The 15482-nt window shown below is 36.1% G+C and overlaps 1 protein-coding gene across 4 annotated transcripts in view; it reads right to left on the reverse strand.

The window, feature by feature from the left end:
- Sec23 (transport protein Sec23) overlaps positions 1–15482 on the reverse strand; it is a 410761-nt gene that overhangs the window by 67616 nt on the left and 327663 nt on the right. For all 4 annotated transcript variants that reach the window (XM_090398784.1, XM_090398783.1, XM_090398782.1 and 1 more), the window contains exon 13: positions 1850–1956. In XM_090398784.1, coding sequence (XP_090254910.1) covers positions 1850–1956 — 107 coding nt within the window. The remainder of the gene's footprint in view (positions 1–1849; positions 1957–15482) is intronic.

The following is a 15482-nucleotide window of genomic DNA, read 5'->3' on the forward strand; positions in this document are numbered from 1 at the left end:
GAAATTATCAGAAAAGAGAGCCAGACTAATCAGCCAATGTGTCACAGAATACAATAAGAATAGCATGAGCAACTGACAGGGCAAACATGAGTAGTTCTGCCAAATGCTTGTGTAAATTCACCTTGTGGTGAATGGTGCAGAAAGTTACTTTTCAACAGCTGTACAGTTCTAAATTCTCAGACACTGTAGTAAGTAAATACAGAGAAAAACACATTTGCAGGTTTTCAAATGACTCTCATAAAACACATTTTTCAAATCTTCTATACAGTGACAGCAACCACTAAAATGGAACAGGCATCACCTAGTAACCAACACCCAGACTAAAAGGAAAACACTTCCCAACTCAGGTTCTTCCTGCATCAAAAAGAAATCCCCACAAGGTATTGCAGTGTGACCCAAAGTATGATGGAGGTAACAATGTTTGGTAATGTACAAAAATATTGAGTAACATATTTAATAAATATAATTTAAACATAATATATGTTTATATTAATTTAATGTTAATTTAATTTTGGTTAAACCAGAATAGAAAAAATTAAGTGTTTTAAAATCTGATATATTTCAATTTAAATTATAAAAGAAAATAAGTCAGCAAGAAGACTTTAGCTGGCTTCTATATTCTCAGCAGTGAAAATGTAAAGATTATTACAATCACAGGCTCCAATTTAGGCAAGTAACATGATAACGAAGGAAACAATCCAATTATCACAAACTGATTATATTTTTACACCCCCCCCCACCCCTCAATACAAGGAAGTTGATGCTACTACAGTCTGACAAAATCAGAAGTGCCTTCAACTGAAAATTTCTTAACCAAATAGTCCTTTTCCTATATTTTGAATCTGTTTTCTAATCAAGTTAGAGAACTTTCTGGTCTAGTTGGCCAAGTGGTTAGTTCATCTGCTTTCCAATCAACACACTGCAGGTTTGAATGTTTGTGACTGTCTTCAGGTAAGATGAATTTCACTGCTCAGTGCAAGACCACTGCTCTGCTTGGATGCCTGAAGTGGCTTGAAAAACTTCTATATTTAGTCCAGATTATGGAAAGAATTTTAGAAACTTTAGCCCACAAACTGTATTAATTTTATATAGGTCTACATCCTTTTGAGTGAATGTGGTGCACAAAAAAAAAATGTAATGTTTTAAAACAAAAGTAAGTCAGTTTCTTCTGTCACCTTCAGTAATACATATTCCAATATTAAATTTAAAAACCCTCTACAAATTACAAAATGCAGAAAAGAGCTGATGGCAAGCCTTTTTTCGCAGCTTTCTTGATTAACATTGTATGCAACAAGAATAATCCTAGTAACACTGATGCAGCTGCTGAAAATCCCAGGAAGCTTATGGAATGCTGACAGTCAGTGCAAGCAAGGAAAAGCAGTAGCTTGATGTGCTGTCAATTAACAGATGGGGGCAAGTAGTGTACTGGTTTTTAATATAAATCCCACCCATATAAGGTCATAAATCTATTGTGCATCTAGTACAGTGGCTAAAGATAGGGCTATATAATCTGGAACCCTTGCTCTAGAGATCAAATGGAACTTACTCAAGCATTTCTGGTCCCAGCAAGCAGGGCAATGGTCTCAGACCAGGAACGAAATTATTCTATCGTCCAAAGACAATATCCATGCCCACAGTGAGATTTGTACACACAGGTTGGACAATGTATTTGCTATCTATTATGCCAACTAAGCTGGCAAAATTTTCCCTCACATTGTAAATTCTCAGTATAAACAGAATCCAACTGTATTAGTTTTATATGCAAAATAAAGAACATATCAATTTTTTTTTCAACTTTTCATAGAAAACATACCGCCAAAATAATGCACAAGACTATTTAACCACTTACTTTCTAGCTACTGTGGTCACTCTTACTCTTTTCTGCCCACTAGAATGCTGATATTGTGTAATAAATTGTATACAGCCTCTTCCTCCTTGAGGGATTGGTGCATTATGCTAGACAAAAGCAGAAGTGAAATAATTGATAATTATACTTATCAAAGATAGTAATATATTCAATAACACAAAATTAATATTTTTCACATTATAAGCTTTTTCAAATTTTTCAAGTTTTTGCAAAGTTTAGTTTTTAAACTAAACTTTGCAATCATAACATGATATTGACTAGTTTTTCCTGTGTAGAAACACAACACCTGTTTTAAATATAAATATTGTGTTTACTTATTCAAGCATTTCTGGTCCTGGTAAGCAGGGTGATAGTCTCATATCCAGGAATGAAATTATTCCATTAATGAGAGAAATTGTTTACAGGATTCAGCACTATGTAAGATATAGGCCGACTAATAAACTAAGTAATTAATACCACAACAAACTAATTAAAAGAAATTTTATATTAAGATTTATAAACATGATAAAATTACATGCTCTAGGTCATTATCTGGTTAAACAAGGCCCTTGTTGTTTTTATCAGGAAACCAAGATGAACAGTTGAAAGTTAGATACCAGAACAAACTCAACCTCAGCAGAAGTGAAAATAGGCACCATCAATGTGATAAGTACTATATGGACATAACTGGTTTTATTACCCAGACAAAGAAGACTAAAAGAGATGAGATACTGCTAAATAATAACTGTTATATTCAGGAAACAGTGATGACAGAAAGGAAGGAAGGCTATAGTGTCCAACACTAAAAAAAGACGATAATGCAGGCAATTTCGAGTAGAGTGATGTAAACATTTAGAAATGAAAAATTGAGCAACAGGATTTATTTGTGACTAAGGTTTAAAAAGAAAGCTCTACTTCGCAAGAAGTTGTTCTTTTTTGATTCATTAGACAGAGCAGCTAATGAATTATCTAACCCTTAACTCACTGCAAGTGGGTTAAGGGTTAGATAATTCATAGATAATCTGTAAATTTTACTCTAGAGATCAAATTTTTTCAAACCACTTCAGGCATTCAATAAACAGTGATTTTCTCATGCCAAGCAATGAAATTCATTTAGCATGTCAAGACCTTTACAAAACAACCATGCCATAATGGGATTCAAAAATCCGTGTAATAAATTGGATAGTAAACATGCTAACTGCTCAGTCAACCAAGCCAGTACCAGAAATAATCATGAAAATATAGAAATGTTTTAGGAAAATTTGAAGAAAAGACTAAAGTTAATACTAATGGCAAGTACCTATTGGATTTCTGTCAGCATGTTATAGAAAAATGTCAAAATTATGTGTAATAATAGGCTTACAAGTTACCAGAAGACTTTGGGAAGAAGAGATAAATACTCTTATTGTGGCAAAATGTACTAAAATATCACAGAAATTGAGGAAACTACTCTATAAAGAATCAGATAAGATAAAGGCAATGCAAAAACTGATGTTATTTTGGATTAAGAGCCATGTGATCTGGGCATATCAATACTTGAGGCAGCACAAGTCAACAGAAACTTGAAGTGAGTTTCTGTTTTCCCAATTGATATTAGTCACCTACATTAATTATATTATGAAGAAAAGTTGTATTAAACAAAATTGGATATACAACTAACAGACTTTACTACAGCAAATTTTCTCACTATAACAAATTACCAACAGATCCTAGTCGAAGTACCATAGCAGCAATGCCATGCCACGTGAAATTTGCCATAACTATCTGCTATAGAAAACAAAAGTATTCCTTTGATCTCTAAAGAGTTCACTATAGTGAGTTGACTAATCCAGCTCTTTGCTTTATGCAGATGATGCTAAATATCTAAAAATCCAGTATGCAAGGGGCTAACCAAAAGTTTGGGGATCTGACCTTTAAAAAAATAAAATTACTTTACCTAACTCCTAGTTTTCTCTGTCTCCAACAAAGTAGTCCTCTTAGGCATGTATATTACAGCAATCCCAGTGTTTTTTTTCCACGATTCCATGGAAGTTCTCAAGTATGACTGTGTTGAGCACCTTCTGCGATTCTGTCTGGATCTCCTTAATAGTGTCAAAACAATGCCCTTTTAGCCAGAATTTCATCTTGGGGAAGAGAACAGAGTCAGAGGAAGTGAGGGTCAGGTGAGTAAGGATGAGGAATGATTGTTGTGTGAATGGGTATGTTGTCATGTGGAGAACACATTCATTGTATGACTGGGTCATGTACAACAGTCCTATGGTCTCACAAAAATCATGAATAGTTCACTTACAATCTACAAGGACAGCCTCACACTTTTGCAATTTTTCTGGTGTTGTGATTTTTGATGAAGATTCTTTACTCCTTAAAATCCACCATTTCAGTTGAAGAAAATCACTGAACCAGTAAAACACAATACTATAAAAATGCATGTGACCCAAGCATGCAGTCTCTCAGCTTGTTGGCATACAGATTCACAAAGAGTACAGCTCATCCCTTATAACGGTAGAAGGTGTACTACAACCAATTCATGTATGCTATTTAAACACGCCGAATTTTTGGATAGCACCTTTAGGATTAACTGATATGACAAAATTTGTATGAAAATCTACTAAAAAAAAAACTGGAATGAGCAGGAAAACCGAAAACATCACCTGCATTCTCAGTGGAGAATCTATAGAACAAGTAAAATATTTCAGCTATTTAAGGCAGTTTTTTTTTAGTAAAGATGGCAAATTCAATAGATAATGGAATAAGTAATGCTGGTATAGTTAACATGCCAGTTGAATAAATTTATATGGAATAACTAACAAGATGATCACTGAGAGAACTGTAGAAAGATAAGTTAAAATTTTATATTTCTTGTGCAGCAATATCGGTAACTTGTCTATTAAATTTTGTTGCATGATTGCTGTGATTAGTAGACAGCACTCAGTTGAGTTAAAATTTGTGTAATAATTTCACTTGTCTTTCTTCGTACGTGGCTTTGAGAGTAAACAAAATGGTAGTGAGACATAGATCGGCACAAAAGATGAATGTGAGTGGTGCAGATTTTTTTTTTTGAAAATGGTAAGGTGCCATGAATGCCATCAATATCTATGTGGAGAGGATTAATAGCAGAGATGAGAGAGCGTGGGTATGTAAGAAGTGTAACATGTTTATGAATTATAAGATGTCTTTGAATGCAAGCAGTAGCAAGTAAAAGCCAGAACAGGAGAACATGAATGCAGTTAGAAACAAGCAATGGGTGACGGTATGGTAATGTGCATGAAAGATAATGCAACTGACAATAATGGTAAAACAGCTGGCATGACTGTCAGTGCATTAGTATGCAAGGTAGCAAGAGTGCAATTGATGTAAATGGCAGCAAGAAAGGAACTGAAAAGATGAAAGCAGAGTTGAAGATAAAGCAAGAGATGAAACATATGTGGAATGAAATGAGAATTACAGATTTGCATGGAAATGTGAGGAAGAATGGTCCGATATCTATAGGTGGTACCATAAATTGAAAATAAAATTGAACAGGATGAAAGATGGCCATTTGAAAGAGATATCAAATGATATGAAAGTAGCTCTGTCCAGTGATTCAATGATTAGAGTGTGATAAGAGAAAATGTGCATGTTTGTTTTCCTGGAGGTAGAATGAGCAGAGTGACTGAAGCACTGAATAAAGAGACAGTAGTAGACATGAATAATTTGGTTGGCAACAAGGAAAATGTAAGGAATATGGAGGTGGTTGAGGAGAGTAAAAGATTACAGTGTGGTAGAAAAGTCAGTCACAGCATGTTGTCCAGGTATGATAGTGATGAGCTGAGATGGCAAGCAAAGATTGTGAATGGTATGGTAGCATAGTTGTAAGGAAAAAGGAGTTCATTTTGTGAAAGCATTGGATGAATTTGAGGGACTCATGGAGATGTATAAGAGATGGACTACGTTTAAATGGATTTGGTATGAATCAGTTGGAGAAACTTGCTGAGAGAGAGAGAGAGAGTAATGACTGAAGTGAAGGGAAGACTTGAAGAAGCAACAAAGTGATGCACAAGGACAGAAAATAAGGGTAGTAGAACTGGTGATTGGTTGGTTGGTTGGTTTATAGTTTATATAAACCAACCAACGTGGCACTAAAACTACAAAGGTCATACTGTGCCAAAGTAAGGTTACAACTACACATAAGCAGTTAAAGAAAATTGTAAACAATATGCCTGTACAAAAATTAGGTTCCACAAAGCTGCACCTACATAAAAACAGAATTGCTGCAGAGGGCACAACAACACAGGTTATAGGTTATAACCTGTGTTGTTGTGGTTAAAGGTTATAGTAGTACAAAAATTGTCAATAATACAAGTTAAATAAACAAAATGCATGTACAAGCCAAGGAATGCAGTATCCACATATAGTTAAAATTATAACAGATGTTTTTAAAGCCATACATAAATAGGCAAAAAGGAATTATACAAAATGCATGCATAAAAATAAAATTTGGCAATATGGTATCTACATATAAACAAAATCGCAATAAGATTACACAAATATACAAGGTGTCCTACAGCAATACATAATTAGTCAAAAAAATTAGTAAATAATATGTATGCACAAAAGTCAAGCTGGGCAATGTAGTATCTACATATAAACAAAATTACCACAGCATTTAAGGCAGTACATAATTAGACAACAATATAAGTTAATAAACAAAATGCATGTACAGCACCAAGCCATACAGTAATACATAAAGAGGAATTATTATACATTATGTATCATAAAAATTAAGTTTAGCAGTGTGGTATTTACATATTAACAAAATTACAACAAGGTAACACAAGGCTACAGAAATACACGATTGGTCAGAAATTAACCTAATGAATAATACATTAGTACTCAACTCCTGCACATATAATTTAAATATATATATGTACAAAAGTTAAGTGAAGCAATATAGTATTTATATATAAACAAAATTACAGTCAAATGTGTTTGTATAAATTATTTGTAAAAAAATTAAAAACATCATGCAATCTGTCCCAGTCTGTCAGCATCTGCCTAAGTGTATATGGTCTGGCCAGGTAGGCAAAAATTTCATTTCTCTCTCGTGCAAAGTGCTGGCACTCTACCAGCATATGATAAATAGTGAGATGTATAATGCGTTTTTCATGCATGGGAGGGTCATTAGCTAGCAGTAAATACGAATGTGTACGGTGACTGTGACCTATGTGGAGCCTAGTGAGAACAACTTCCTCTCTTCATTCGTTGACTAGAATGCCAATGTTTGATTTCAAGTTTAATGTTATATAATTTGTTTGATGCTTCCTACCATTGAGCAATTAGCTTTGATTGTATAAATTGTCCGTAGTCTGTATATAGTAAGTGGAGAAAGATTGAGCTGATTTAGCAGCTGCAGCCTCATTTCCCTTAATTCCAATGTGGCTGGGAATCCAGAACAACTGAACATTAAAATTAAGGATTTTCATTTTGTGAAACAGGTGTAACACCTCATAAAGTACTCGATGTGGATTATGCATAAGAGAGGAGATAGACTGTAAAGAGCTCAATGAATCTGTAAAAATTATACACTTTTGGTAAAAGTTCTCTTTTATATGAACAAGTGCAGAGTTACATGCCTGAATGGCATGTAACTCGGCTGTATATAAATTATACACTTTTGGTAAAAGTTCTCTTTTATATGAACAAGTGCAGAGTTACATGCCTGAATGGCATGTAACTCTGCTGTATAATTACTACAATCACATGGGATCTGGTTGGAGATAATGTCAGGAAACACAGCAGCACAGCCAACAGAGGTATTAATTCTTGAGCCATCAGTATGGATAAGCAAGAAATCAGTGTGCTGCTCTGTGTGCATTAAACAATTGGAGGTAGACAGATGGAGTATGAGATTTCTGTAGCTGACAAAGTGAGAGGTTGCAGGATGGTGTGCAAACCTGCCATGGAGGAATGCTGTTATGTTCAGGCAATGTTGTCAACATTTATACCAAGAGCTTGCATAGTCTCTTTAATATGCATACCAAAAGGACGTACGGCAGTTTGAAGTGTGTGTGGTATTGAGCTCTCCAGTGCAGAGAAAAAAGACTAATCCATGTAGGATGATCTGGGAGAGACTATCTTTAGGGCATAATTAAGAGACAACTGTTTCCTTCGAAGTGATAGAGCTGGTTCATTTGCTTCAACATAAAGACTCCGAGTAGGTGACGTGCAAAAGGCACTGGTAGCTATCCATATACTCTGATGATTGATGGAATCCAACCATCTCAGGTACTCTGTGTTGCAGAACCATAGACTTGAGACCCATAATCCAATTTTGAACATATAAGTGCACGATAAAGATGGAGCAATGAAGCTCGAACAACACCCCACTCCATAGAGGATAGAGTGCGAAGAAGGTTCAATGCTCTCTTGCACTTCTCTTGTAGTTGACGAATGTGTGCTAGAAATGTAAGTTTACTGTCAAAGATCAATCCCAAGAATTTGGTTTCTGTAGCTACTGGAATAATAGTGCATCCCATTCAGGATCTTGGTGAAGAGTGCGTTTTTGACAGAGGTGTACACAGACAACTTTTTCTGCGTACACCTCTGTCAACCTAAACCCATTACTAAGAGCCCACAGAGAAACATGATCAATTGCTTGCTGAAGTTGTCTTACAATTATCCTCATGTTATGGGAGTGGCAGTAAATTGTGAAGTCTCATCAACATATACAGCATTGTCTACAGTGGGAGGAAGCTGTTCGGTGAGCGAGTTAATTTTGACAGCAAAAAGTGTCACACTTAAGACAGAGCCTTCGGGAACACCCTGTTCTTGATGATATGATTGAGATAACGTATTTCCCACTCTGACTTGGAAAATTCACCTGGAAAGAAAGTTTTTAATAAATACAGGAAGGTGTGCTTTAAGACCTAGGTTATAGAGGTCTTTTAATATGCATATCTCCAGGCTGTGTCATAAGCTTTTTCCATGTAAAAAAAAAAAGGTGTTCTTGCTTCAGAAATTCACCTTTTATACAAGTTTCTAAACTAACCAAATTGTCTAAAGTCGAGCGATGTCTACGGAACCCACATTGTGTATTGGAGAGAAGATTGTTGCTTTCTAAATACCAGAGAAGTCTGGCATTAACCATTTTTTCTAGTATCTTACAAAGACAGCTGGTCAGAGCAATGGGTCAATAATTATTTACTTGTGTTGGATCATTTCCTGGTTTTAGGATAGCAATGACAATTGACTTATGCCAAGAATTTGGAAACTCTTCCTCTGCAAGTATTCTATTGTATAGTAAGAGAAGGAGATCCATAGAAGATGATGGTAGATGTTTTATCATTTCATAATGGATGTCATCAGGCCCTACTGCACTAGGCTGAGATAGTAGGAGAGCTTTTTTAGTTCCTCCTTAACAAATGGCTGATTGTATGGCTCAAGAACATTGGTAAAAAAAATTTAGCCTTCATTTCTTTTGCTGTTCTTTCAGAATTAAAAATTCAGGTAGGATATGAAGCTGTTGCTGAGATTCTAGCAAAATTTTCTCCCAGAATGTCTGCAATGGCTTTGGGATCAGCAAAAACACTTCCATTATGGTGTAAGGTAGACAAACAATGTGTTCTATATCTGCCTTTCATTTTCTGGATTTTATCCCATATAATTTTTGGACTGGTCATTTGATTAAACGATGTAGTAAATTGGATCCATGATTGTTTTTGACTCCGATGCCTCACACAGCATGCTTTGGCTCAAGCACAATTGAAAGCTATAAGGTTTGATGTGGTGGGATATCTACGAAATATATCCCATGCTCTGTGTTGATCGTTTTTGACTGCCTGACATTCTGGGTTCCACCAAGGCTCTGGATAGAGTGTAAACCGAGATGATGTTTTTGGGATGGAGGCTGTTGCTGCCTGGACAATGCACTCTGTTATACATTTTACCACTTCAATGATAGGCGTTTGACTGATAGTATCAGCATTAAATTTTGCAAGATGAGAGAAAGTGTTCCAGTCAGCCTGGTCAATTTTCCATATGGGTATCTGTGTGGGTGGACATGGTTCCTGTGAAGACATTGTGCAGAGAACAGGAAAGTGATCACTTCCATATATGTTCTCTTCAACGTCCCACGCAAGTAGTGGAAGAATGAAAGGGGGGCAGATTGTAAGATTTAGCTTTTTTTGCACAGCAAGATTTGTTTATCATTCTCTTTACTACCACATCGAGCACAGATAGTAGAACCACAGCAAGCAGTTTGAGCATGTCCATATCTTTGACATTTAAAGCATCTCAGTGAGTTAGGAACGTACATTCTAACAGGACAGCTGAGATACTCTGCTTTTACAGATGTTGGAGGCTTAAGTGTATCAAAAGTAAGGATGATGTTTTTGGTTGGAACTAGGCAACCATCCCTATGTATCAGGATGCGCCTCACACCTGTCACTCCTTGATCTTTAAGTTCTGAACTTCAAGGAGATCCCATTCTGATATCACTCCACTATACAGTAGTTAAGTGTTTTATGAGGTGTTTACTGTAATTTCTATTCCACCCACTGTTGTTGCTCTAAGTAGTTTCTCAGAATGTTGCTGACACAATATTTCCATAAGGACATCACCAGAACGCAATTTGTTAACAGTTTTGGGAGGTCCTGCCAGTCCTAAACCTCTTTTGGATAAAGAAGGGTGACATTTTCCCTATTGGTTTTTCGTCTGTAGCATAAATGATTAAAAATGCCCACTGCCTGGCAAGCAATGACTGCACTCAGGAGTGGAACACCAGGGCTACCCCGGACCATGGGGCGAGAGACTTACTGCAACACCTTTGAGTCTTGTAGGCAAGCCCACTAGCTGACTGATCCTGGCTAGGCCATCCAGGACTTTCCGTCTTGCTGAAGCAGGGGTCAAAGTAGTGCAAGCCTACCAGGATCCCCTTCCCCTTTCTGGATATCCATGGGTTGCACCGCACGGCAAACAGCAACAGGCTGTTGGACCCCAGTGATGGTGGTCTGGAAAAAAGGATAGTGAAAAAGACTCAGGAGAAGTATAGCGAAGAATACGGGAAGAAAAGCAAAGAAAAAGAATAAAAATGAAAAGGACCAGTACCATCACTGGGAGGTCCCCCTCCACCACGAACAGGTGTCCCACATGGAGGGGCAAACTGGTGAATGGAGAGGTGAGCAGCATAAGTGAAGAGAGAGAGAGAGAATAAACACAAGACAAAGAAATGAGGGGACACAGTAAAGGGAGAAGTGTGAGTGTATAAGAAAGGAGTGAAATGGTTTAGTAATATGGGGATAACATTTCGGTGTTGGGAGAGGTGTAAGATCAGTGATGATATAGGAATGGCTGGGGAGAGGGGAGGATGGAGGAGTCAGATCTGAGAAGTGGGATTTGTCATATTTGTTGGATTTGATTTTCTCATCACAGGACTTGACTGTAAAGGAGGTGTCAAATCTTATCAGGACTTCTATGAGAAAGGGATATATGTAGAATTATAAGGATTGTGATAATGACAAACTCAAGAAATGGCTTGCAGCTATATCATGGAATGAGGAATTGGGTTAGAAGGTGATCACAATGCTGATTGGTTTCTATTAAGGAACTAACTTGCAGATTCAATGTCTGAACGTATTCTAAAGGACAAAGAAGATTAAATAAGGTTGGTGTAAAATGGTTGACTGAAGAGGTGAAGCATGCAGTCTGGAAGAAAAATGCATTGTGGGAGCAGCACAAGATGAGTGGCAATCAGTTGCATGAGGAATACAAAAAGCAAGAAAGATGATGCACTTAGTAAGGGTAGCAAAAGTGCAGTATATTAGCAGCAGTTAGCAAATTATGGCAAAAGTAATCCTGGGAAGTTTTTTTGATATGCAGCAGTACAATAAAGAGTGATTATGGAAGGATGATGTGGGTCAGTGACTGATACCCACTGAGGAGGATATAATAGAGATGTTAAATAAGTAATTCATTAAGACATTCCATCATTGTGAATGTAAAGAATGCAGAACTTGAGATCAGTGGAAAGAGCCACTGATGGTAAATAAGGAGGTATATAAGGAACTGAGTAAACTTAATGTCAATAAAGCTGTAGGACTTGATGGTATCACCACATGTCTTGAGGGAATGTTCCAGGGAGTTAACAGATTTAACTTATCTCTTTAACACGAGTCTCAGACTGGCCCAAGTTCCAAAGGAGTGGAAAGAGGGCAAAAACTGTTCCAGTTCATAAAGAGGATAATAAGACCAAGGCTTTAGTCTTATTTGTTGATTTGGTGTAAGGTGTTGAGTGCATGGTCTGAGAGGCCCGCTTCACCATAATAGTTATATTTAATGTGTCTAATGTGTTCTTTCTATCAACTGGAAAAGCACCTACTCCTTACACTGCACAAAAACCTGGTACGAAAGGAAATTTAAGGAATCCTGCGAAATCCTGATAAACCACCCAAATATCAACAACAAAGATGGCATGAAAATTCCAAGGATCTGGATAGCATACATTCAGCCTACCTAATATGAAAGATCCAGCATAAGTCAGGACTCTAGCCAATCCTTAGCTAGTATTAGAAACCATTCCATACCAACTGGCTGGAATGGTGTTAATATACGTATATAGTAGACAACACTAATAATAGGACTCTAGCATTGATGTATAAATTTTTTATTTTTATTTATTTATATTTTTTTTTCAGCAGAGTCAGGCCAACAATTGTTGTAGCGGTTGGTCAGTGTCTTTAACAAACCAGTTTGATTGTAGTATAGCTTGTTTCCTGTGTATAGTTGTATGCTTCAGAAGATGACCTTGATATAAAGGTCGAAATGTCGAATGTAGATTTTAGTTATATTAAACTAAAGTTTTTATTCAAACATGGTAGTTGTCTCCATAATTTTCAAAAATGCATTCGGATCACCGTGTAAGCCTAAAAGAAAGGATTAAATACAAATCTTTGTTATGTTCCCATGATTTCTCAACTATTTGTTGAAAAGTAAAAATCAGATCCTGATAGCCCCTATTTGGCCTGAATCCAGCTTGTTCTTCACCACGCTTCTCTTCTACAATCCATCTCAACTGTTTCTCAAATATGATTGCATAAATCTTACCAGGAAAACACTCAGTAGAGAAATACCTCTGTAATTCTCACATTCAGTTTTATTTCCCTTTTTATACATGGGTACTACGAGAGCTCTACTCCAATCAACTCTATTCCAAACAGAGGAATTCATTCCTCTGTCCAGGCCTTCTGAACTATGTAGTGAAACCACTGAAAAACTTTTACACCTCCATACCTGATCATTTCGAATATCATCTACTCTAGCTGCCTTTCCACATTTCAGGCTTTTGATGGCTTTTTCTTCTTCAAGTACAGATATGTATTTCTGAATGCATGCCTATAGAGTGTTTTCAAAGTAATCACCCCATACATGAAGGATATCATTTTCACCAGTTTTCATGTCCCCTTTGTCATCTCTAATTCCTTTTAAGCACTCTTTCCTCCATTTCTAAGCTTTTTCAGAACCCTCCAGAATATTTTGCCACCTTCCTGATATTTATTTTCTATGTTCTTACCAAAGTCTTCCCATGACTTTTGTTTAGTTAGTTTTACACAGTGTTTAGCTTTCTTACATTTGTCTCTGTACTCTCTAAGAGCACAAGCTGACTTATTCCACCTTTTGATATGATTTCTTTTTTTCCTTCAATGCCTCTTTAACCTCCTGTGTTCACCATGGAGTTCTAATTTTTCTATCCTTGCAGAATACCTCACCACATATCTCTGTGGCTGAATCAAACAGTTTTCTTCAATGCTTGCCACTGAATCTCCAAGGTTTGGTTCCTGTTCCCAAACTCTTTCATTTTTTGTTGAATAACGTTTGTGTATTTTAGTCTACAGCTCACATCTGAGAGCTGCTCGACTTTAATTTGCTTTAAAACTTTCTTACATGTTCTTCTTTTCAATATTATCCTGCTCAAGACTAAATGGTGATCACTTCTGATCCTTTATACACACTGGTGCCCTGCACCAGAGAGAGAGAGAGAGAAAGCATCACTATCAAGAATAACATAGTCAATGAGGCTTTCTTATTCCTTGCCTCTTTTCTCCATGTGAATTTGTGCACATTTTTATGTTGGAACATGGTGTTAGTAATAATAAGTCCATGTTCTGAGCAGAAATATAGTTTTCCCAACGATTAGAGATCCCTCGACACTTCTGCACATGTTAGAAAAAGGAGAATCCATTCCGATAATAGGGTAATCAATCTGTCTTCTGGGATGAGTTTATTATTACAGGTCGGAAAATTTAGCTTTTCTTTTATGAACATTGTAGTTTTTAAAGTATAACTATTTTGCTTGTAAACCATTGGAAAAATGTACGTAGAGTATTAACAAAATTAAAAAAGGTATAGCATAAAATAAAAATTTAACTAAGTTTATTTTTAAGAAAGTTTTCTATAAAATAAAAATAATTATACAGAAAAACAGAAATTTTTTCACATGAACTTAGATATTCTAAACTTACAGTTGAGAGAACTGAGACACTTTAATGTCCGAAACCGATTAATTATTTATGACTTGTTGCGACTCTTAACAAACCCATGCAAAAAAAAAAAAAATGTTGGAAAAAAATACCATTATCAAATCCTTTTAATCTTCAGAGTCATCTGAATTGTGTTCGAATCGCCATCACTTAAACTGATCACCAAAAGTTCGCATAATTCTTCGATAATTCCGTCTCTGTCCCAATACATATTTTCCAATGAGGTGACATGAGAGCAATATTTTCCCCAGTTTTGAACTGTAATACTTTCAACTGACTGTTCTGAAAGCTAAAAAAGTTTCGACATGTCAATATCTCCAGTTACGTTGCGATGGTGAATAAAACTTTTCACTTCTGCCCAAACATACTTAATAGCATTAATATCGCAATGATATGGTGGTAGCCTCAAAAGCTAGAAATCCAAGCTCTTTGAGCATCGTGTCGAATTTAAATAGTTTAGTTGTGGGAGAGTTTCTTTTGACCAAATTAAGCAATTCAATATTTCGCATATCTGGGGAATGAGAAATGTTATTTGCAGAGAGCCAATCCATAAGAACTTGCTTCTTATTAGACCAATTTGGAACTTTGTTTAATCGAATACAGTGATTATGAAGCGTTATCAATTATAACAACAGCATTTTTAGGAAGGTTTGGAATCAGTTTTTCTTCTGCCCACTTTTATCACAGAATTCATTTGCCCATTGTAATCTCCAGTAGTTGAATTGGCTTTGTATAGTAAGTTTGAATTCGGTAAAAAACCCATTTCTCCACCCGTACACAAAATTATTATGCGATGCGAGGCATTTCCGGTTTGTAACACTCGACATTCTTCTTGAGACTGCCAACATTTTCCATAAGTTAAATTACTATCAATCCAAGTTTCATCTAGATACACAATCTGTTTTTTTCTCTTTCCTGAAATGTCTTATTGCTCTAAAACACTGCGTTCTAGATAACACAATGTCACTTCGCTCCATGATAAGTTTCCTTTTATTCTGGGACTTTTTAAAACAAAATCCGATTTCATGAAGTATTTTCCTTAAAGTTTCACTTTTCCAAGGAAAATTAATTTTTTCTTTAAGCACAGGAATCAATTTCGGCACTCTTTTCTCGACCACATAAAA

The sequence above is a fragment of the Typopeltis vanoorti genome, chromosome 10, assembly GCF_054136105.1.
Source record: "Typopeltis vanoorti isolate ZY-2024b chromosome 10, IOZ_Tvanoo_1.0, whole genome shotgun sequence".
NCBI lineage: Eukaryota > Metazoa > Arthropoda > Arachnida > Uropygi > Thelyphonidae > Typopeltis > Typopeltis vanoorti.